At 36.8% G+C, this 25,654-nt stretch overlaps 1 protein-coding gene across 1 annotated transcript in view; it reads left to right on the plus strand.

Moving 5' to 3' along the window:
* Positions 1–25,654, plus strand: part of STX17 (syntaxin 17) — a 62,113-nt gene that overhangs the window by 7,677 nt on the left and 28,782 nt on the right. The window contains exons 2-3 of the mRNA XM_049635377.1: positions 839–1,024; positions 13,539–13,604. Coding sequence (XP_049491334.1) covers positions 902–1,024; positions 13,539–13,604 — 189 coding nt within the window. The 5' untranslated portion in view covers positions 839–901. The remainder of the gene's footprint in view (positions 1–838; positions 1,025–13,538; positions 13,605–25,654) is intronic.

The raw sequence follows: 25,654 nt of genomic DNA on the forward strand, positions 1-25,654 counted from the left end.
CAGATTCTGTGTCTCCCTCTCTCTCTGCCCCTCCCCTGCTCATGCTCTGTCTCTCTGTCTCAAAAATAAATGAAAACATTAAAAAATAAAAAAATGGAAAGAACGAGAGAAAGAAAATGGAAAGCTTAGTTAACTGTGGGTGAGGAGATGATTGATTTTATTTTATTTAAAATTTTTAAAAAATCTTTATGTATTTTTGAGAGACAGAGCATGAGCAGGGGAAGGGCAGAGAGAGGGAGACACAGAACCTGAGGCAGGCTCCAGGCTCTGAGTTGTCAGCACAGAGCCCGACGTGGGCTTGAACCCATGAACTGCAAGATCATGACCTGAGCTAAAGTCAGATGCTTAACTGAGCCACCCAGGCACCCCTGATTGATTTTACTTTATTCTCTTTTTTGTATTTTCTTTTTTCTTTTTCATATTCTCTTAAAGTGAATATACATTACTTTCGTGGAGAGAAAAGAGTTTCAAAATAAAAATTTTTTTAAGTTTATTTATTTTGAAGAGAGAGAAAGAGAGCATGAACAGGGGAGGGGCAGAGAGAGACGCAGAGCAAGAATCCCAAGCAGGCTCTATGCTGTCAGCGCACAGCCCAGTGCGGGGCTTGATCTCACGAACTGTGACATTATGACTTGAATTGAAATCAAGAGTTGGTCGCTGAACCAACTGAGCTACCCAGGTGCCCCTAAAATAAAAGATTTCTTCAAGAAAAAACAAGTCATTCAAGTTCAGAACTAAGTTGAATATATATTTAGAATAAATCATAAAATTACCTAGTTGTTGGCTTTTGAAAATAATAGAAACCGATTAAAAACATTCTTAAATATTTGCCTTTTAGGTTTTTCCATGTGAGTGGGGAAGACAGTTGCTGCAAGCAGAAGTGACATAACATTTTTCTAGAATGTCTGAAGATGAAGAAAAAGTGAAATTACGCCGTCTTGAACCAGCTATCCAGAAATTCATTAAGATAGTAATCCCAACAGACCTGGAGAGGCTAAGAAAACACCAGATAAATATTGAAAAGGTGAGTTTTTTCGTTTTCTGCCATGAGAAACAGTTACATATTCTGATTTATACTTGTGCATTTCAGCGAAATTTAGAATATTAGATAAGAGGCTTTGCTAAAATATCCATCTCCTGTTGATTTAACAATATTCATTTTTTCATCTGGGTTTTGTTTTACAAATATACCTCTCATATTCTTCATTTTTTAGGGAGGAATATTAGAATAGAAACTATGCCTTTTAAGTTGTACATGCTGACATATTAAGTAGTTAATAATTAACATACAAATCGTTTGATAGTGTACCATAATGTAAAGGCAGTGAACTTTGGCTAAGGGGCCTGCCTTAATTTCATTCGCCTCATGGCAAGTTTTTTGAACTTTGGGGTCTATCAGTAACTCCTATCCTCTTTAGGTGCATGTAGCATAAAGAGGTAAATCATTGTGTGATATGAGGGAATTTCCCAAATTGACTTCTTCCCATTGAGGAAAGCCCCAAATTAAGAAATAGCACCTACAGATCAGTTTAGGAAATAGGTAGAGGGAAGCACTAGTCTCAGGGACTGTGGTGAAGGTTGCATAGAACCTGGACAGGTCAGTGTCTGATGGAATAGTTGTGGCATTCATGGGAGCATCAGGTTTACTGAGTACTGAGCATTGATTTGGCAGTTTATTTGGTTTCATTTGCTAGAGGACAGGTCAGTAGGATTTGCTCCTTAAAAATGATCTCTCCCAGTGTAAATTTTTTTATTTTTAATTTTTATTTTTTAACTTATCTTTTTAATTTGTTTTCTAATGTTTATTTTTGAGAGAGAGACAGACAGACAGAGCACGAGCGGGGGAGGGCCAAAGAGAGAGGGAGGCACAGAATCCGAAGCAGGCTCCAGGCTCTGAGCTGTCAGCACACAGCCGGATATGAGTCTGGAATCCACGAACCGCAAGATCATGACCTGAGCCAAAGTTGGATGCTTAACCAACTGAGCCACCCAGGTGCCCTTATTTATTTATTTTTTTGAATGTTTTTCTTTTTTGAGAGACAGAGAGCAGGGGAGGAGCAGAGAGAGAAGGGGACAGAGGATCTGAAGTGGGCCCTGCACTGACAGCACAGAGCCCTGTGTGGGGTTTCAACTCACCAACTGTGAAATGATGACCTGAGCCGAAGTCCGTAGCTCAACTGACTGAGCCACCCAGGTGCCCCTCCCCCACTACGCATTTTAAGCTGTGTCACTTTGTGTTAATTTTTTGTGGTGGGGGGTGGTGTGGAAGTGGTCATTAAGCCTTTCAGTGTAAACAATATTTATCACCCTCACCTGAGCACATTATACAACTAAGAAGAGTGTCAGTTTTTTTCCCCAGTAGATACCATCTGTCTTCCTAGTATTTACATCTTTTTAAAAAGTATAGACAGGGGCGCCTGGGTGGCGCAGTCGGTTGAGCGTCCGACTTCAGCCAGGTCACGGTCTCGAGGTCGGTGAGTTCGAGCCCCGCGTCAGGCACTGGGCTGATGGCTCGGAGCCTGGAGCCTGTTTCCGATTCTGTGTCTCCCTCTCTCTCTGCCCCTCCCCCATTCATGCTATGTCTCTCTCTGTCCCAAAAATAAATAAAAAAACGTTGAAAAAAAAATTTTTTTTTAAATAAAAAAAAAATAAAAAGTATAGACAATAAGTGCCAAGAATATTAAGATGGAAATTTCAATGCAAATATGAAGCTATCTAGAATTCAAGATTAGTATTTTGTCATCTTTTAATTTCTTTATCTGTAAACAATAAGTACTGTGACTTTTTAGGGTGGAGGAGTTTTCTGGTAAACTGGTTATTCTTGTTATGAGCAAAAACAAATTATAGGGTTCCATGCTTTCATTAATGAAGAGGGCTCATTGTTTTTTTCTTTTTAATTTTTTTTTAAGTTTATATATTTATTTTGAGAGAGAGAGACAGCATGAGCAGGGCAGAGACAGAGACAGAGAGAGAGAGAGAATCTCAAGTAGGCTCCTCACTGCCAGCGCAGAGCCTGATTCAGGGCTTGAAGCCACGAAACTGTGAGAACCTGAGCAGAAACCAAGAGTCCGACACTTAACTGACTGAGCCACCCAGGCGCCTTGAGGAGAGCTCATTCTTTTAGCACTATAATAATATAGAAGTAGGGTTGTTTACTTTTGATTGATCATACCTGGGAGGGAGGTTGATAAGGTGTGTTTTAAAGTCCTGAGCTCATATCAAAGTGCTCAGTTACAAAGACGACAAGAATTTAGCAGATAAGTTGATTCTGAAAGGCAGAAATAGGTGGACTGTTGTCTTATGTTACCTTTGAGGTTCGGCGTGTCTTTCATTTCCCTTTTCTTATACTTATTCTGTATGAAAGTGCCTGCCATCATTCCCTCAGGCCCTAGCCACATGTACCACCCAGTCAGTCATCAATGGAAAAGCCAGAACCCTGGGAACAAGGGAGGTAGGGATAGGAAGGATTTATTAGCGGTTTGATTAGTTGTGCCAGACTTCCTAAGAAAATTATTCCAGAGGTATATTCCTCTTTGTCTACCATAACATTTTTACTTTAGCATTTTGTGAAATCTTTACTTAACGTGAAAGTTTTAGACAATGTTGGAATAATTATAATTCACGGTGTAGGGGATATCTGCAGCTAAGCAAACTCCTACTGATCTGTGTTTTATTCTATGTTCTTGATCATAATACTCTCTCTAGGATTTCTAGTTTTGCATGAAAGTGACGTGTGTGTGTGTGTGTGTGTGTGTGTCTGTGTATGATTGAATAGCATATTTTAATAGTTTATGGTAACGTAAAAACATTTAAAAGCTGCAATGTTCACCATGGACAAAAGAGTTAAGAGCTAGGTTTGGGCTCCAGGTGTGTGACAGTGCCTTATTTTAAAAAAGGCATATTCTTCCTGGGGGAACGGTGTAGACAGATCACATATTTATTATGTTAGCCGTCCGTCATCCAGTATGAATTTAAAAGAAGAAAGTCACACTGAAGGGAAATTGAAGGTCAGCCTTAGTGGAGTGACGCTGCAACACCCGAACACAATGGGTGCAGTGTGCCGTGGCACCTGTGACTCTGCCACGGGTCCTTCAGCACTACACTGTATTGCACGTGGTAGATGTGATTAGATTGTGATGCTGAAACCCGAAGTGTTAGCATCCAGCTTTCTTGGCTAACGTAAGATAGACCTAAGCACAGCGGATAGAAACAACATGATTATATGCTTGGGACATAATTTTCTTTGTTTCAGGTTGCAGGGTTGGGAGGAAACTTACTGCGTAGCACGTACTGTGTTAGTATATGGTTAAAGTACAAGTGGCAGAAAAGCCCCAAGTAGCGTATCACATCAGATAGGCGTTTTTCGTTTTTGCTTTTATTTTGAACCTCTCACAGTTAGGGAGCACTCCAGGGCTGCAGTGGCAGCTCAGCGGTCATTAAAGACTCTGGCTCTTCTTATCTTGCTCTCGGATCCTCAGCTGGTTTCTATCTTGCATGTAAAATGGCAGCTCCAGCTTCAGCTATTACATCAGCTATTACGTTCCAGCTAAGATGAAATAAAGAGAATCATATTGTTGCTAACTGTGTTCTTTTTTCTGTCAGTTCCCTCTTTTTTTCTTTTAAAGAGAATCCTCCTGTTCTTGTTTCATGGATGCAGTATCATCCATGGTGGTATTATTATTACTATTTAAGTTTTATCTGCCTCTTTGTCTGTTTTTCCTGAGTTTCTTTGTTTTCTTCTTTTTAAACTTAATTCTTATCTTCTCCACAACTCACTCACTCTCTCCCTTTCTTTTCTGTGTCAGCCTGCAATATTATGGACTTTGCTTTCCTTGGCCAGCTGTTGATATTTAAGAGTGCTAATCAGAAGGTATTTGTGTGTGTAGCAGGGAGTAGGAAAGGTCTTGTAACTTGGAGGGGGAGCAAGTGAAAGATCGGTTTTCATGGGGAACTACCAGACACTCTTGTGGAATGTTGTCTTCTGTGGTGACCAGGGCAGTGTAGTTGCTTGGGCCTGCGGAGAGGGCATGTGGTAGATAGACTACCTGTTCCTTCCCTAAGCTTTGAACCAATCCTTCTGCCCTACCGTATACATCCTCCTGGCTGCCCGGTAGCTGGTACGTCTGGTTACCGAGCCTTTCGGTAGTAGTGATGTGCCTGTTGGCTTGTCACTCACTGCCTCTCCCACACCATTCACTCCTTCTGCAGCCTCATGTTTCGGCTTTCTCGGGTCTTCTGAGTCTGCAACATGTCTGTAATCTTTCGATTTTCTCAAATTTGGTTAAAATTTCATGTCCACTGATATCTTCTGTTATATTCTCATTATTCTTATGAATGTATACCTTTTAAAGTCCTTTATTGTTCATTTTAGTTGGGTTTTAGAAAAGAGCAGAGATACATGCTTGTGTTCAATCTTCCAGGTTTAATGAGGAGGAAAATTATTAATTGCAAGAAATAAATATATGTTAGGTTTTCATAAGTGTTGGTGTTTGCTATTTCTTTTATTGGTAGCTCTGAAAAGTTCATAAAAAATTAGTTTTCTAATCCTGAAGAAGTTTACAGTGCAGTTAAGAAAATAGGAAATATTCAGAGAATAATAGGTGACATGTAATTGTGAAAATGAGTGGCATGAACTGTTCTGGCAGTATGAAGCACAAACTACATGGTGCAAAATCAAACATTATCAGTCTCATTGATTTGTTATTTACTGATTTGTTTTGATTTGTTTTTAAACCTGTGATTACAACCAAAAATTTTCCATTTCTCTTTTTAATCTGAGAATGTTTATTTCAGTCTTTTAATCTCACCCCCACCCCCACCCCCTGCCCCATTTTTTTCTTCCTGACAGAACCTTGATTCAGTCTGTCTTCCTGTGCTTCAGAGTAGGAAATCTTCAGCACAGGTGGTGAATAATGTTTCTAATGGTAGTAATTACATTTTTGTCAGTGTGTGAATAGCAACTGTATCCTAGAGTTGTGGCTAATGAGACTGGAGGGAAAGCCTGTTTGGGATATGGAAACTTCTGGAAAAGATTTTCCTACTGGTAGAAAGATACACATGAGAGGAAACAGTTCTGCCTCTCCTGGCCTTGTGTCTCCCTGTTGTATCTGGAACAATAGCTAGTAGGGGACAAATCTGAGGACAAAAACTTTCTATTGAGAGTGGTAAAGAAGAAAGATAGGACTTAGGCAGTTGGTGAGCGTGTAAGCTTCTGAACTAAACTACCTTCTAGACTGCTTCTGAGGGGAGATAATAAATGTCCTTATTAAAGCAATTTGAAATTTTTGAGTTTTCTGTTATTTGCAACCAACACATCCTAATTGCTTCAAGTTACAGCATTGCTTTCACTGGTCTCTCTAGTGCTGCTGTGTAGATGGACAACAATGTTTTGTAAAAACAGCACAGTTCAAAAACGCTTGTCAGTAGTTCTCACAACTAAATTTTAAAGGATTTACTTCTTGTAATTTTTTTTCACACATACTAAATCACTTTAGCTTTTTCCGCTTCTCCAAAAATTTGCGATGATAGATTTTAATAATGTAATATAAGTTAGGTATAGCTTGTAGCAAGTAATAGGAAATCCGAACTATCTTACTCCTTATTTTTCTTTTTTTTTTTTTTTTAACGTTTATTTATCTTTGAGACAGAGAGAGACACAGCACGAACGGGGGAGGGGCAGAGAGAGAGGGAGACACAGAATCCGAAGCAGGCTCCAGGCTCTGAGCCATCAGCCCAGAGCCTGACGCGGGGCTTGAACTCACGGACCGCGAGATCGTGACCTGTGCTGAAGTCAGACGCTTAACAGACTGAGCCAACCAGGCACCCCCATTTTTCTTAGAATTTTACTGGGTTGCCTGGGTGCCTCAGTTGGTTAAGCATCTGACTTCAGCTCAGGTCACAATCTCATGGTTCGTGGGCTCTAGCCCCGTGTCGGGCCCTGTACTGACAACTCAGAGCCTGGAGCCTGTTTCGGATTGTGTCTCCCTCTCTCTCTCTCTCTCTCTCTCTCTCTGCCCCTCCCCCGCTTGCACTCTGTCTCCACCTCCCTCAAAAATAAATAAACATTAACAAAATTTTTTAAAGAATTTTATTGTTATAAGAGATAAGGTCATTTAGTTCAACCTCCACCTAAGACACTAATCTCTTCTACAGCTTGCTTGACACGTGAGCAAATGGTAATAATGCATTAGGAGATTCACACTCCTGGGAGGTAGGCTTTGTGCTTTGTTTTGGGGGGTGTTATTTTTGATATTTTGTAGGCACAATGAATTATTTTTCACTATGGGGTAGGTATCATTATTTATCTTCATTACATGAGTAATATTCAGTTTATGGCTTTCGATCATTGGGCTGTCTGCTAATATTATGCAGCATTTCTGTTACAGTGTTTGATATTTTCTGTGTTGACAATTATGTCACCTGTGAAGACAAACTATTTTATTTCTTCTTTCTCCGACTGTGTCCTTCCTTCCTGCACTGGCTAGGGCCTCTGGTGTGATGTTGAATAGGAGTGGTAAGATCAGACCTCCTTATTTTGTTCCCAGTATTAAGGAATGGCCTTTTACCACTAAGCATGATATTAACTGTAGCGTTTACGTAGATGCCTCTATCAGGTTGAGGACATTAACTTCTATTTTTAGTTTGGTGAGAGTTTTTATAATGAATAGACATTTGTCAAATGGTTGTCTTTACATCTACCATCTTGCTAGTTTTGTATGTTTGCCCCATCTGTTCTTTGTCCCCTTTTTCTTCTTTTACTCCCTTTTGGATTAATTGTATGTTTTTTTAGAAATTCCATTTTTCTCTTTTGTTAGCTTATTAGTTATACCTCTTTGTTTTTATTTCTGGGTTTTAGTGCTTGTTTTATAATTCAAAGTATCCATCTTTAACTTTTCACATTCTACCTTTAAATAATTATATATATGTGTGTATACACACACACACACACACACACATATATATATAAATCACTTCATGTAATTATAAGAACCTCATAACAATATACTTCTATTTCCTGTCTCATGATCTTTATAGTATTATTGTCATATATTTTGCTTCTGTATATATTATTAGCCCCACAATACATTGTTATTTTTGTTTTAAACAGTTACCTTCCAAAGAGATTTTAGAAATAAGAAAAAACGTTTTATATTTACCTATATATTTACCATTTTCAGTGCTCAATACTTTGTGTAGAGCCAGGTTTCTCTCTGGTATCATTTTTCCATCAGCCTGAAGGACTTCCTTTTTACTGCAGTACAGGTCTGCTAGTGATGAACACTGTCAGTTTTTTTATGTTGGAAAAAAGGTCTTTATTTTCCTTTCTTTTCTTTTTTTTTCCCTTTGTTTTTGAGAGAGAGAGACAGAGCGTGAGTGGGGGAGGGGCAGAGAGAGAGAGAGACAGACAGACAGACAGACACACAGCTGTCAGCACAGAGCCCCATGCAGGGCTCAAACTCATGAAATGTGAGATCATGACCTCAGCCAAAGTTGGATGCTCAACCAGCTGAGCCACCCAGGTGCCCCTATTTTGCTTTCATTAAAAAAAATATTTCTCTGGGTATAGAATTCCACGTTACATTTTAGTTTGTTTTCAAGATGTTGCTCCGTTGTTTTCTGGCTTGCATTGTTTCTCAAAAGAAGTTTTCTGTCATTCTTGTCTTTTTTCGTTTGTACTTTATGTGCGTTTTGTCTGTGGCTGCTTTTATGACTTTTCTATCATTTTAAGAAATTTTATTGTCATGTGTATTATAGTTTTCTTCATTTTTCATATTTCTGGCATTTCTGGAGTTTCTCAGATCTTATGGATTTATAGTTTCTATCAAGTTTTGAAAAGCTTTGGTTATTCATTTTTCAAATATTTTTTCTGCCCTCTCTCTTTTCTCTTGGGAGTGCAATTACACGTATACTATGATGCTTTCAGTTGGCCCAAGACCTGCTGATGCCCTGTTCATTTATTGTCCATCTTTTTTCTTCCTGTGCTTTATTTTGGATTGTTTCTATTGCTATTCTTTTCTTTGCATTGTCTTATCTGCTATTAATCCCATCCATTGCATTTTTCATTTCAGATGACTTTTTTAACTCTAGGAATTAAATTTTTAAAAATATCTTTCATGTCTTAGTGTGCTCATATTTTCTTCTACTTTCTTGAACACAGGAACTACATAACTTTTTTTGTGGTTATTTGTATTAGTTAAAAACATTAAAATTTTTATTGCAGTGTAATTGACATACAATGTTATATTAGTTTCAGGTATGCTGCATATTGATTCAACAGTTTTATATGTTACTCATCACTCACCCTAAGTGTAACCACCATACAATGTTACCATACAATGTTATTATAATACTATTACAGTATTATTTACTATATTCCCTATGCTGTACTTTTCATCCCTATGACTTATTTATTTTATAACTGGGAGTTTGTACCTCTTAATCCTCTTCACCTATTTTGCCCCTTACCCTACCCCCTCTCCTCTGGCAACCACCAATTTGTTCTCTGTATTTATGAATCTGTTTGTGCAGTTACTTTAATTGCCTGTTATTCATGGTAAATATCTTAATGCATTGCCTACTGGATATATGTTTTAGTAAAGGCTTGAGGGAATAATGTAAGAAGTTTTTGCTGTTTTATCCTAGAAACCCAATGCCTTGCACCATGGAAGTGTTTCATGAAATAGTGGGTGGAAAATATTAGCCAAAAAATGGGAGTAGGCTTAGAGAGAAAAGGTAATGATAACCACCTGGACTGTTATAAGGGATTCCTCTGGTGTGAAAGTATTCTACAGCCCAAGCCCACATTTTTCTTTTGGCCCTGGAAGCAATGTTGCTTTCTCTCAGTTTCCCCTCTCTCTACTCATAAAGTATTATTATAATGAATTTTTTACGTGGTCATGAATATTTCATATATATGAACAGATAAACCCTAAAACTATAAAATTTTATTTTAAATTTTTTTTTCAACATTTTTTATTTATTTTTTGGGACAGAGAGAGACAGAGCATGAACGGGGGAGGGACAGAGAGAGAGGGAGACACAGAATCGGAAACAGGCTCCAGGCTCCGAGCCATCAGCCCAGAGCCTGACGCGGGGCTCGAACTCACGGACCGCAAGATCGTGACCTGGCTGAAGTCGGACGCTTAACCGACTGCGCCACCCAGGCGCCCCTAAAACTATAAAATTTTAAAACTGAAATAAATTTAGTGATGACTTAATTCAACCTGCTCTTTTTATGGAATAGTGAACTGAGGTCCAAGTTACTGATTTGCCCAAGTTTACAAACCTCACACAACTAGTCATTCTTTTGTTTTAAATATTCATTTATTTATTTTGAGAGACAGAAAGAGATTGAGCATGTGCACACAGGGTAAGGGCAGAGAGAGAGGGAGAGAGAGAATCCCAAGCAGTCTCCATGCTTCAGTGCAGAGCCCAATGTGGGGCTCAGTCTCACGAATCATGAGATCATGACCTGAACTGAAATCAAGAGTCTGACTCTTAACCAACTGAGCCACCAAGGTGCCCTGTCATTTTTTTTTTTAATTCACGTGTGATTAATCTCCAGTGTTACATTAGTTTCAGTTGTACAAAATAATGATTCAACAATTCTATACATTACTCGGTGTTCATCCCAGTAAATATACTCTTAATCCTCTTCACCTATTTCACCCATCCTCTGGAAACCACCAGTTTGTTCTCCATATTTAAGATTTTTTTTTGTCTCTGTTTTTCTTAGTTTGTTTCGTTTCTTAAATTCCACATATGAGTGACATCATATGGTGTATGTCTTTCCCTGACTTATTTCACTTGGTATTATATCCTGTAGATCCATCCATGTCGTTGCTACTGGCAAGATTTTATTTTTATGGCTGAGTAATATTCCACTGTATATATACCACATCTTTATTCATTTATCTAGTATCATAATTTCTAATATCCTTGTCTATTAATGTCATTATCTCTATCATATGAGTCTGTTTCTATTGATTTCATTTTTCTTGCTCTTTTGTATGCATGGTAATTGTTTACTGGATGCTGGACATGATGAACTTTACCTTGTTGGATACTGAACATTTTAAACTTCAAGTATTTTTGAGCTTTAAGATGTGTGAGACACAGTTATTTGGGGGGCAGTTTGACCCTTTTGAGTCATTCTTTGAAGCTTTATCATGAAGGATTAAAATATTCTTTCTTCCGGGGTGAATTTTTCCCCATGAAGGGCAACACTTTGGAGTATCATACCTGATGTGCAGTTTATTGCAAGGTTTTCCCACTCCACTCTGACTTGGGGCTCACATGCACTGCTTCTGGCTGTGTGATCTCTGGAAATTAGTCCACCAAAGGAAAAGGAAAAGGAAACTTTTCAGTGGTTCTTTTTCTGACCTCAGGTAGTTTTCCTTGTGTGAATGTGCTGACTTATACTTGGCTGAAGACTCAAAAGGAGAACCTGCAGGTCTCTGGAGCTGTCTCTCTCAGTGTAGTCATCTCCTCCCATTGCAACTGTCTCTTCACATGCAGCTCTCTCCTCTCTGATACTCTGGTCCATGAATTCTAGCAGCCATGGCCTCCAAAAATTCTTAACTCTGTTCTCTTAACATTCATTTTTCTTAAAATATCAGGACAGATTAGTGTTGAGTAATAAATTTAAAAGTGGGTTATTTTTTGGGGTGCCTGGGTGGCTCAGTCGGTTGAGCGTGCAACTTCGGCTCATGCCATGATCTCACAGCTCGTGAATACGAGCCCTGCATCGGGCTCTGTGCTGACAGCTCAGGGTCTGGACCCTGCTTCGGATTCTGTGCCTCCCTCTCTGCCCCAGCCCACTCACATTCTGTCTCTGTCTCTCTCAAAAATAAATAAACATTAAAAAATAATAATAAAGTGTCTAATTTTCAGGGGTGCCTGGGTGGCTCAGTTGGCTCATGAGCTCATGGCTTGTAAGTTCAAGCCCCACATCTAGCTCTGTGCTGACAGCTCAGAGCCTGAAGCCTGCTTCAGATTCTGTCTCCCTCTCTCTCTGCCCCTCCCCCGCTCGCACTCTGTCTCTCAAAAATAAATATATGTTAAAAATAATCATAAAAATAAATAAAAGTGACTTATTTTCAAACATGTATTTTTGACTTCTTTTTTTTTTTTTAAGTTTATTTATTTTTGAGACAGAGACAGCATGACTAGTGGAGGAGGGTAGAGAGAGAGAGGGAGAGAGAGGATCCCAAGCAGGCTCTGTGCTGCCAGCCCAGAGCCCAATGCGAAGCTCAAACTCACGAACCATGAGATCATATCTGAGCTGGAACCAGGAGTTGGACACTTAACTGACTGAGCCATCCAGGCACCCCTATTTTTGGCTTCTCTTCTCATCTTTTTATTAATACAATAACACTATCTAAAAGAGCCTTTAATACCAATTAAAAGTTTTAAAACCTGGGGAAAGAAATAGAAGAGCATTCATACCAGATCTGATGGTATCAGTTTAATTTTTCTTATAAATGAAAGTAGTTTGATAGTGGTTTTAAATTTGTTTGGTGAATATATTTTCTATATTATTTTTAAGCTTAGTAATTGTTTAGTTCTTAGATGAGGTAAAAACATTTAGGAGTATCTAAAGAGCTTTTTGCTGCATTATTCACTGCCAAATTTAAAGAATATGCAGAATAAGGAATATGAAAATGCCCAAGAAACTTTTTTAGTGCTCTTTTGTAATCTGTTACACCTTTCATGCATATATGGGACATTTTCATGTTTCTGTCCTTTCACTGTATTTCTACATTGGATTTTTTTTTCTTTTAGTGTTGTAGTATACCAGAAATATGTTTAATGTCATTATTCACAACTGCTAACATATTATTTGGATTTTTCATTTCAACCAGAAATAATATGTGATGTTTGATGTTGATGTTTATATGCTATGTAAGTATTGTGCTGTAATGTTACCACATTTTCCTGTGGTTCCTGTCAGATGAAAAATTTGCCATTATCATATGCATAAAGTTTCTTCGGTGAAACTCTGAAAACTAAACATTGTCTTGATAAAAACTGAAGCATGTATATTAAATGTTCATTCTCATTTTTGTATACTTTCTAGTCTGCACTATCAATGTAACTTTTTCTCAAGGTCAGATTTTGGTTTTTAATAGTTGACACTATCACTGACAAACTTTTAAAATTCTTCATGAATAGTGAGACTATCTGATGAGTACCCTTAATCTATTTATTTTTCACACTTTTACATTCTCATTCTTTATTTTTTCATCTCCAAAGAATTTTTAAGACAAAGTACACTGGTTTTTTGTTTTTTCTTCAGTGAAATGAATTATATCTAGTGATTTTTATTTGTTTTACCATTTGCCAGAATTTTGTGTGTAATGTTTTTGAAAATTTCCTACTTGTATTGTCATTGAACCATTAACTGCAACTATAAAGTCCATAACTTTTAGCTGGTATGTTTAAGTTTGGGTAGGTGAGTGGGGATTTTTGTGGATAAGTAGAAATAATCAGTTTAGTGATTAAACAAGAATTCAGTACCTTTCCTCTCTTTTATGTAGTATCAAAGGTGCCGAATCTGGGATAAGTTGCATGAAGAGCATATCAACGCAGGCCGTACAGTTCAGGTAAGTCTATTACATTGTTTCTAGTAGATCAATATGAAAAACAGTCTTAAGAATATTTTGCTAAACTAAATAGTCTTGTGGCTGAATCCTTTTATGTATATTTGTAACTATTTCTTTAAGGGTGCATTTTTAGCAGGAGTCACTGAATCAAATGTCATACATATTTTTAAGATTTTGATTCATAATACCAAAATTTCCTCCAGGAACAAAGTATCAACTTATACTCAAAATCAACGCATTTTCCAAAAACCTTATGTACATTAGTATTATCAGTTTCTCAAAATTTTGCCTACTAGTAAGTTAAAATAATGTTGCTTTTGTTGTTCTAATCTGGAGCTTTTATTGCTTTGAATGGTAAAAGTTTTTTTCATATGTGTCTTGGATAGTAATATTTCTTTTGTAAATCGCCTGTTCATGTCCCCTGCATATATTATGTTGTTGTCTTAAAAAAAAAAAAAAGTTTATTTATGTTAAGAGAGTGTGCACATGTGCAAGTGGGGGAGGGGCAGAGAGTGGGAGAGAGAATCCCAAGCAGGCTCTGTGCTGTCAGCATGGAGCTTTCTCAGGATTCTCTCTCCTGCTCTTTCTCTCTGCTCCTTCCCTGACACATGCATTTTTTTTCTCTCTCTCTCTCTGTCTCTCAAAATAAATAAACTTAAAAAAATTTTTTTTAAAAAGAACTTCAAAACGATACTGTTACAGTAACATAGTATTTATTACAAGTGTTCTTTGCAGTTATTGTCTTTTTAATAAATAAATGTTAATTATTTAAATTTTTAAAAATCCTGGAGCACCTGGGTGGCTCAGTCGGTTAAGCGTCTGACTTCGGCTCAGGTCATGATCTCGTGGTTTGTGAGTTTGAGCCCTGCCTGGGGCTCTGTGCTGACAGCTCAGAGCCTGGAGCCTGCTTTGGATTCTGTGTCTCCCTCTCTCTCTGCCCCTCCCCACTTGTGCTCTCTCTATCAAAAATAAATAAATATAAATGTAAAAATTTTTTTTTAATTTTTAAAAGTCCTATATTTACATAGTTAAAAGTGAAATAAAAGTAAAAGCTTTACCTTACCCTTCTCCATCTCTGTGTCCTACTTGGAAGAAACCACTTTTAATCCTTTTGGCCATTTTCCCTGGTATGTAGCTCTTTATTCCTTAATATAATGTGAGAATGCTATTTCTTAATTAATCAGGTTCAGACATTACCTCTTCTTACCATAATAGGTGGTGATCTAGCTTTCTGCCCAGCTCTGGTACTTTCTTTCCGCCTATACAAATACATACATTATAATTTTTGGTTAAATTATAAATCATTATTTTATTATTTTGATTATAAAAATACTGTTTTCTTCTAAACCAAATAGTGAAATACAATATTGTCTTTGCTTTTTTTGAAGTTAATATTTGTCTTTTTTTTAATTTCCTAGCTTTCTGTGTATTCGTAATTTTTTTCTAAATGCTCCACATCTTTGCTATGTGCTATCAGTGATAATTTTCATATGTCCAAATATTCTACTTCCATTCTTTATCCTGAACACTCCCTCCTGTAGCCCTCTTCCCAGTTCCAATCTGGACTTCCTTTCTAGGCTTCTTGCACAGGTGCTGTTCTGGGACTTCCTTCAGCTGCTGTTATGTGTTGGGTCCCTGTCTTCCTGGGTATCATGTCTTCCTCATTTTTGGTTTACTCCATTGTTTTGTTGGAGTACATCTCTCAGTAGCTCTCTAAATAAGCTCTCTAAATTTACGTTGGAGGTAAATTTTTAAGTTATTATGAGTCTAAAATATACCCCTTTTCTCCCCTTACATGTGATTGCTAATTTCAGTAGGTATAGAATTCTAGCTGGTATTCTTTCAGATTTGAGGGTTCTCTAGTTTAGTGTTGCTCTTAATGAAGCTGATATTGTCTGATTTCTCAATTTTTATATGAGATCTATTTTTTTTCCCCCCTCTTTGGAAGCTTTTGTAGTCTGTTTATCCCTGGTGTTCTCAAATTTGATGATGATGTGCTTTGTGTTGGACTCTTTCAGTCTAAAAATTTATGTTCTTTAGTTCTGGGAAATTTAAATTATTCAATATGTTATTACTCTGTGTTTTTTCTTTGCTTTTTTTTTTTTTTTTTAAATCTTTAATTGCAAGAATTGGCAAATGATGGCATTTTCCTTGGATGACCCTCCAGACATCAGTAGCTGGAGGTTTGCTCTGGTTCAGTTTTTTAAAGAAGAATCCTTCTCTTCCTCCTCCTCCCAGGGCAAGTAGGCACTTATTTTTCAGTCATAAAAGCAGGGTAGGTGAAGGATGCTGGGCTTTCATTGTTCAGTACACGCTTTCACATAAATCCCTTCTTTTAGCCCTGTGCCTGGTGTTTCTGAATCTAAAGTCTGTTTTTCCAAAGAATGCATCTCTGATCTTCTTGGATTTCAAAAAGGTTACTGTAGCTGCAGTGTAGTGAATAGATTGGGATAGAATGAAATGATTGCAAGAGATCATTTAGGAGAGATTACAGAGATAGTGGAGATAGAGAAAAACGGATTGACTTGAGGTCTAGTAGAAATTTGACCTACCTCTCTATATATGTATTTTACTGCTTGCCAACTAGATTATAAGCCTGAAGATCAGGGATTGTGTCTCTGCTATTTGTGTATATCACAGTACCTGCTGTTCATCAAGATTCAGTGTTTATTGAATGGTGCTAAGCACGTAAATGTCAATGAGATTATTATGACTTGGATTTCTTGCCATCTTCACTGTTTAATATGTTAGTAAAAATCACTTTTCTTGAGACAGTGGTTATGGTCAGAGTGTTTACTGATTAAAGAATATATTGACCTCCATTAATGACCTCCATCTGGCACAAAAGATTTATGTGTGCCATAAAAAGAATGAGATTGAGACTGTTTTTAGATGTAAGTATTTGCTTAGTTTTATTCATATATGCTCTGAATTTTGTGTATAGACTAGTTCTTGGCTAGTTTGTATAAAACTGATTTTTGGACAGTTTCATGAACAGTTATAATAGAGTTTATAGGTTTCTCATTATTATGTATAGTAAGAACTATCTGCTCACTTTCATTATAGTGTCTTTGTTGAAAGGAATTCTTAATTTAAACATAGTCTAATTGTCAGTCTTTTGTTTTGTGGTCTTGCTTTGGGTGTCTTATTCAAGGAATACTCTCCTGAGATCAAGAATATATTTTCTTATATTTTCTATTGAATGTTTTCAATGTTTTACTTTTAACACTTATGTTTTGAATCCATCTGAAATTGGTGCTATGAAGTAGATACAAATCTCCTTTATTCCATTTGGAAAACCAGTTCTCTCACTATTAACTGATTTCTGCAGTGCTTTTTACATATCACAATTCCATATATGTACGGGTCTGTCTCTGGTCGTTTTTTTATGTAAAAAAAATGTTTAATGTTTATTTTTGAGAGAGAGACAGACAGACAGAATGAGTGGGGGAGGGGCAGAGAGAGAGGGAGACACAGAATCTGAAGCAGGCTCCAGGCTCTGAGCTGTCAGCACAGAGTCCAACGTGGGACTCAAACCCATGAACCTTGAGATCATGACCTGAGCTGAAGTCGGACTCAACTGACTGAGCCACCCAGGCACCCCTGTCTCTGGTGTTTCTGTTCCACTGGTCAGTTTGTCTATTTCTCCATCAAGTTCCACACCATCTTAATTATGACAGCCTTATGATAAGGCTTGATATCTGGTAGGACAGTGTTTCCATCTTACTCTTCCTTTTCAGGACTGATTTGGCTATACGTATACCTTTAGTCTTCCATATAAGATTTGGAATCTGCTTGTCAAAGTCCATACACAATCTTGTTGGGAATTTGGGAATTGCATTGGCTTTATCCATGTATTTAGAGAAAATTGACATGTTTACAATGTCCAGTTTTCCTACCTATGAATATGGGTGGTTCTTGCACTTTTTATGTCTTTTTTAATATTCTGCATACAGATAATGATAGATTATACTTTTAAAAAATACCTGCAAAATGTTTCCATTCTATTTGGAATTTTACACAATGACCTTGCTATTCCCCAACCAGCAGGTAGAGTCTGATTCCCTTCCTGTTGAATCTGGGCTGAGGCAGAAATAATGCCTGATTTCTGAGGCTAAGTCAGAAAGGTCAGATAGATTCCCCTGGTTCTCTGAGGGTGCTTGCTCTGTGGAAACCTCAGCATCATGTGAAATGTCCAGCTATCCTGAGATCCCTTTGTGGGAGATAGCCACAGCCACAGCTGAGCTGTTAGGAACTTGCAGCCTCAAGTGCCAGCCACACGCGTGTGAGCCATCTCAGACATTAGAGCTTTCGGATGACTATAGCCTCAGCGGGTGCCTGACTCAACCACAAGGGTGACTCCGAGTGAGAACTGCCCGACTGAGGATGTCCTTAATTTCTGGCCTGCAAAATCAGATGGTGGTTTTAGATCCTTAAGTTTTGGATGAATTTGTTATGCAGCAACAAATGACTAGAATACAGGGCTTATAGTTATTTTGTTTATCTATTTCACTTATCTATTCTTAAGTACTTTACAGTTTTACAGTGTGTGTGTATTTGGGAGAGGTTTAAATGTTGTCCTTTTTAATTATGCTTTCTACCATGATGGTGTATATAGAAATATAATTAATTTTCATTCATAGATCTGTTGCTGATTATCTTTAAGTTCTCTTGTTAGTTTGAACAGTCTAAGTCCCTTTGAGCTTTCTATTTATAGTTTATTTTTTTGAGTAATATTTTTCTTCTCTTGTAAGATTACCCCTTTTTCCTGATTTCTTTCTTGTTTTGATTTCTTGTGTTTTGTTTTGTTTTGTTTTTTAGTCCAGCTTTCTAGTTATTACAAGAAATGGTTATAAATAAGCTCGTTCACATTTACTTTTTAGAAAAAGATCTTATAAATAACAACAGATCCCTCTGCAAAATAATTCTTAATTTATACATAATGTTTTTTCAGAAAGTAAAATCTCATTCGTTCTGCTGTATTCCAGGATGATTATAACGATTGTTAATCATGTATACCAAGTGCTTACACAGCCCCTGTCATATAGTAGGTATTCAGTTAGTAAGAAGAATTGGAATAAGCTTGATTTCATGCTTTCACATTTAGCTGCTAGATGAAGCTAAACATGAGTGTTGGCTTTTTGTTAGTTTAATTTAAAACATTGTAATTGCTTCACTTTTCCCCATTTTGTTTGGCTTGTCATATAAAAGTACAAAATGTATATTTTATTTTATTTTTTTTTAATTTTTAATGTTTATTCTTGAGAGAGAGCGTGCACGCATGAGCAGGGGAGGGGCAGAGAGAGAGGGAGACAGAATTAGAAGCAGGCTCCAGGCTCCAAGCTGTCAGAGCTTGACGTGAGGCTTGAACTCACAAACCATGAGATCATGACCTGAGCTGAAGTCGGACGCTTAACCAGCTGAGCCACCCAGGTGCCCCCAAAATGTGTATTTTAAAGCTTAGTTTTCCCTGCTACCCTCCCCAAGTACTTAACATATAATACTAGCTGGTGATAGAGGATTATGAAAAATATATCACAGTTTCTGCTTTGAAGAAACTTACGTAGGTGGGAATTCATAAAAAATTAAATAAAATATTTAAATAATAGCTTAAGGTTTTAGTAATAGAAGTCAATCTATAATTAATTGTCGTATTATAGAGATCAGTAAGTGATACAGTGCCAGTTGTCTGGATGCTGGGTAAGGGGTGTTATCCTCATTTTTTTAGATAAAGAAGACTGAAGAATAGAGAAACTTAGTGTATTAAGTGCACAAGGTCTTAATAAGTGTTAGTGCAGGAATCCAATCTGGAATTAATATTAACTCAGGTGGATAGAAAGTGGAGTGCTGCACTTAATACCTATATAATAGATCCTCATTAGATATGTGTTGAGTAAATGAATGGAGACCTTTTTCTTGTTTGAGTTTTATTGCTTTTGGTGTTTCAGTTAATATTTTTAAAGCTATGTATATGTTCTTTTTGGTGCCTTTTGATGTTGAAATAAGTGTAAAGTTGTTGTGTAGTAGTTAGGTAAAACAAGAATAGTCCAGACTTATTATAATTAAACAGTTATGACTCTGGAGCCTTTAATAATAAATGAGATGTCTAGAATGTATTTACTCTAAGTTGTTTAAATGTTTACCAGTGGACTTGAGCTCTGTGTTTGTAAGGAAATCAGATTATTATGATACCAAATGTTTTTAGCTGTACACAATTTGCTCTCAAAATTACATGTCGTAAAAACACATTAGGAATCCTTAAATCAATATTTAACAAAGGCAAATATATGCATAGCCACTCTTTTAATCATTAAATACATAATTAGCCATTTTTCAGAATTTCAATTAACTCAGAATAATTACTTTTTACAATGATCAGTATAGATAAGTATATGTTTAAACATATCTTTTAATCTTTAGACAGAAACTTCAGGATATTTCTGAAAGAAGGAGGGGAAAGCCATAACTAGTTATTAAATTTAGTTATAGAGCTAAAGAGAGAGATATGTCACCTTCATTTTCCTGAGAGTTTGGCCATAGTTTTCAGTTTACTTCTTGCATACCGCAAGCTTCTTAATTACTGAGTTAGTATGCTTTGTTGTTTTTAAACTTACTTCATTGACTGTAGCCCCATTTGTCTAACTTGTGGATATTGCTGTAAATTTTCAAAACTTGGCATAATAATAGCCTTTCTGGTCTGATTATTATTAGAAGAGCAGAAACATTTGAACTTTCACTATGTTCTAGATACTAGTCTAGACACTGAGGATATAGCTGTAAGCAAAGCAAGAAAAATCTTGTTGTCATTGAACTTATATTCTGGGATGGTGAGTGGAAAAAGCAGAGACATAATTTTTAAAATAAATATATAATATTTACTTATTTACTAAACATTTATTTATTTTTGTAAGAGGAGGGAGGTGGACAGAGGATCTGAGTGGGCTCTGCACTGACAGCAGAGAGCCCGATGCAGGGCTCAAACTCCTGAACCACGGGATCATGACCTGAGCTGAAGTCAGATGCTAACCCAACTGAGCCACCCAGGCACCTCTAATAAACTGTAATACTTAGATGGTTGGGGCGCCTGGGTGGCTCAGTCGGTTAAGCGTTCGACTTCGGCTCAGGTCATGATCTCACGGTCCGTGAGTTCGAGCCCCGCATCGGGCTCTGTGTTGACTGCTCAGAGCCTTGAGCCTGTTTAGGATTCTGTGTCTCCCTCTCTCTCTGACCCTCCCCTGTTCATGCTCTGTCTCTCTCTGTCTCAAAAATAAATAAACGTTAAAAAAAATAAATAAAAATAGATGGTTATAAGTACCGTGAAATAAAAGTAAAGCAGGTTAAAGGGAACAAAAAAATCACAGAAGGTGACGAACTTATATATACGGTGGTTGTGGAAAGATTCTGATGACATCTGAGCAGAGACTTGAAGGAAGTTAAAATATAAACCTTGGGTAATAGGAAATCAAGTGGGAAGACAGAGATGACAGGATGTGTGGAATATTCAAGGGGGTAGTGAGGAGGTCAGTGTGGCTGGTGTGAGAAGAATATAGGAGGTGAGATCAGGGAGATCAGCTCAGTCTGATGATGGAAGGCCTTGCAGAATATGATAATTTGAAGTTGGGTAGAAAGTGTTTGGAAGGATCTGAGCAGATAATGACCTGATACAACTTTAAAAGATCACCTTAACTATCATGAAAAGGATAGATTCTAAGGGAGCAAGGATGGATATAAGAGTACCAGTTAGATGGCTAATGTAATAATCAAGATACCATGGGTTTACTTTTAGAAAAATGCAGATACATGTGTAAACAATTTTGTGTAGAATGGCAGAGACCTAATACGTTAGCTTTTTACCTACTCTCTTTGTAGCCCTAGTAAATGATTCTGAACTTACATGCTTGACATAGGAATTAGGAACTACCTGACATCAACCTAATGATGAAATAACTTTTTGACAAATCACACACACACACACACACACAAAACTTCAAACATATGAAATATAGAAAATACTAAAAATAGTGTAACACTTATGTCCTCATCACCCAACTTTGTCAAAGTAACATTTTGTCACTACTTTGTCAAAGTAACATAGTAACATTTTGTCACTATTTCTTCTTTTTAAAAAAATTTTAAAGTTTATTTATTTATTTTGAGAGAGGGGGAGGGAGGGAGTAGGGCAGAGAGGGAGAGAGAGAATCCTAAGCAAGTTCTGTACTGTCAGTGCAGAGCCTCATGTGAGGCTTAAACTCATGAACCATGAGATCATGACCTGATCTGAATCAAGAGTTGGTCACTTAACCAACTGAGCTACCCAGGTGCCCCTGTTCCTTTTTTAAAAGAAAATTTTAGAAATACCATTGAAATCCCTTGTGTACCTTTCCTTGGTTCCATTTTCCTTGGTTGCGTTTTCCTTGTTCCTATCTTAATCTGAAGGAAATCTTTTCTCCTGATTTAAGTATTTATCATTTCTTTTTTCTTTTTAGTTTTTCATTCTTTTTTATTTTTTTAAGTAAGCTCTACACCCAGCATGGGGCCTGAACTCCAACCCCCCAAGGTCAAGAGTTGTACACTCCCCTGACCGAGCCAGCCAGGCACCAAGTATTTATCATTTCTGTGCATGTGGCTATACATAAATAATACATCGTTTTGCATTTTCTTTCTGCTTTTTCACCCTAAACAATTTTCTTGAGGTGTTAATTGATATACAATAGAGTACATAATTTGATAAGTTTTGACATATGTGTATGCCATGACACTGTCACTACAGTCAAAATAGTGAATATATCCATTGCCCCAAAAATTTCCTTCAAACCCCATTGTAACTCTCCTTCTGGATTCTCCCTCCCAAATCCCTCTGTACCCCTTCCCATTCTACACACACACACACACACACACACACACACACACCCTGGATATCCCAGCAACCACTGACCTGCTTTCTGCCACTGTGCAGTAGTTTGGATTTCCTAGAATTTTATATAAATAGAATCATGAAATATGAACTTCTTTTTCTGTCCGGCTTCCTTCACTCTACATAAATATTTTGGGGGTTCATTCATTGTTACAATGTGTATCAGTATTTCATTCCTCTTCACTGTTGAGTAGGTATTCTGTTGTATAAATATACCGCAGCTTGTTTATCTGTTCATTTGTGATGGACATTTGGGTTATTTCCAGTTTGAGGTTATTACAAATAAAGCTGCTGTGAACATTTGAGTACAGGACTTTGTATGAACAAAGGATTTCGTTTCTCTTGGATAAATACTTATGAATGGGAATAGCTGGATCATATAGTTTTTATTCCTTAATTATTTGAAACTGCCAAGCTGTTTTATGAGATGGTTGTACCATTTCATATTCTTCCATATCATTGTCAACACTTGATATGGTTAGTCTTCTTAGTTTTAGCCATTATAATAGGTCTCTAGTGGTATCTCACCGTGATTTTAATTTTCTTTTTTTTTTTTAATTTTTTTTAATGTTTACTTATTTTTGAGACAGAGAGAGACAGAGCATGAACGGGGGAGGGTCAGAGAGAGAGGGAGACACAGAATCCGAAGCAGGCTCCAGGCTCCGAGCTGTCAGCACAGAGCCTGATGTGGGGCTCAAACCCACGAACCGTGAGATCATGACCTGAGCCGAAGTCGGATGCCCAACCGACTGAGCCGCCCAGGCGCCCCTAATTTTCATTTGATTAATGATGTTTCTGTTTTATTTTGAATTATTTTTTATTTCATTGTATGTCTTTGTCATGCTAACTGTACCTTTTGGTTTTGTTATTTTAGTGGTTGCTTTAGGGTTTATAGTATACATCTTATTACAGTTTATCTTTAAGTGATATTATACTATTTCACATATGTTTAATAAACTTAAATATACCTTTATTTCTCCCCTCCAGTCTTTATATAATTGTTGTTGTATGTTTACTTATATATATATATATATATATATATATATATGTTATATACTCCATAATGTAAACTCTCAATTATCTTTTTCAAGTGATTTAGATATTAAGGGAAAAATAACTTATATAATGGCATTTCTATTTCTGGTGTGCTTAATGCATTTGTGTATAACCATATTTCCATCTGGTATAATTTTCCTTTTGCCTAAAAGATTTCCTTTAACATTTTTGGAGCACAGTTCTGCTGGTGATGAAGAGTTCTGCTTTTGTATATATAAAAAGCCTTTATTTGGCCTTTGTTTTTAAAAGGAATTTTGCTGTATATAAGATTCTATATTAACTTTTTTCTTTCAGTACCTTAGAGGTGTTTTCAACTTTTTTTCACTTGCATTTTTTTGCAATAAGAAATGTTTCATTCTTATTTTTGTTCTCAGTATGTAGTATGTGTTTATTCTCTGGCTGCTTTTACAATTTTCCCTTTATCAGTGTCTCTGAATACTTTGATCATGATGAGCTTGTATGACATTTTCTTCACATTTCTTGTGCTCTCAATTTGTAGAGTTTCTTGGATCTCTAGGTTTATAGTTTGCATCCAATTTGAAAAATTTGGGGCCATATTTCTTCATATGTTTTCTGTCCCCTCCCATCTCTCTTCTTCAGAGACTCCAATTACACGTATATTAGGCTTCTTGAAGTTATCTTACAATTTTTTGGATTCCTCTTTCTCTTTGTGTTTCATTTTAGATAGTTTTATTTCTGTGCCTTCATGCTTCGTGTTTACTAGTCTTAGCAGCAGCAGTGTCCAATCTGCTGTTAATACATTCAGTGCATTTTTCATCACACACACTGTAGTTTTCAACTCTAGAACTTTGATTTGGGTTCCTTCCTAACCCCCTTCTTCCTTCCTTCCTTTTTTTTTTTTTTTTTTTTTTTTTTTTTTTTTTTTTTTTTTTTTTTATTTTAATTGAGTAGGCTCCACACCCTACATGGGGCTTGAATTCATGACCCTGAGATCAAGAGTCACATGTTCTACCAACTGAGCCAGACAGGCACCCTGATTTGGGTTTCTCTTTATATTTTTCATGTCTCTCCTTAACTTTTTAAACATATTAAATACAATTATAATAACTTTTAATATCCTTCTCTGCTAATTCTAATATCTATGTCAATTCTGGGTCAGTTTCAATCAAGTGATTATTCTCCTCATTTTGGGTCATATTTTCCTATTTCTTTGTGTGTCTGGTGATATTTGATTGGGAGGCCTTTACTTGGCGGAGTGCTAGATTTTTTTTTTTTTGAGTGCTAGATATTTTTATGTTCCTATAAATCTTACTGAGCTTTGTTCTGGAATACAGTTAAAATACTTGGAAACAGTTTGATTCTTTTGGGTCTAACTTTTATGATTTATTAGGCTTCATTGGAACAGTGCTCAGTCTAGGGCTAATTATTTCCCCACTAATGCAGTAAAACCTTTCTGAGTGCTCTACCCACTGCCTAGGGAATTCAGAGTTTTTCCAGTTTAGCTGGTGGGAACAGACACTGTTTAAAGCTTTGAGTACTAGGCACTGTTCCCTCTAATCTTTTTGGATGATTTTTTTCTCCTAGCCTCAAGTAGTTTTCCCACATACATGTTCTGATCATTTCTCTGCTACATACTTGAGGATTGTACCCTTGCATATGTGCAGGATTCTCTTTCTATGCAGCTCTCTCTAGTACTTCAGTGCTCTGTTCTACACACTCTGCAGAAGCAGAAGTCTATTATTATGTTTTGAAACTGCAAGTGGAATAAGTTTACTAGTTTTCTTCTGTGGGATAAGAAAACATTAGCATTAAGAAGGATTTTGTGATCAAATTTTGGAATTAAGTTAAAAAGTTGGAAATTATTACTACTGTAATAATTCACTGAAGAACATTAACTTGGATTCTGTAGAAGAAACTTGATCAGCCTAGTCTCCATAGCAGTGGTGATACAGAACTTGTTGAGAACACAGATTTCTGGGACTCACTTTAGAGATTCTGAGATAGTAGATTTCAGACCACATTTAGAAAGATACTGCTCTACAGAGAGTCTATGCTAGTTCTGTAGGTGATGAAAAGAAAGAAAGAAAGAAAGAAAGAAAGAAAGAAAGAAAGAAAGAAA

The sequence above is a fragment of the Panthera uncia genome, chromosome D4 (assembly GCF_023721935.1).
Source record: "Panthera uncia isolate 11264 chromosome D4, Puncia_PCG_1.0, whole genome shotgun sequence".
NCBI lineage: Eukaryota > Metazoa > Chordata > Mammalia > Carnivora > Felidae > Panthera > Panthera uncia.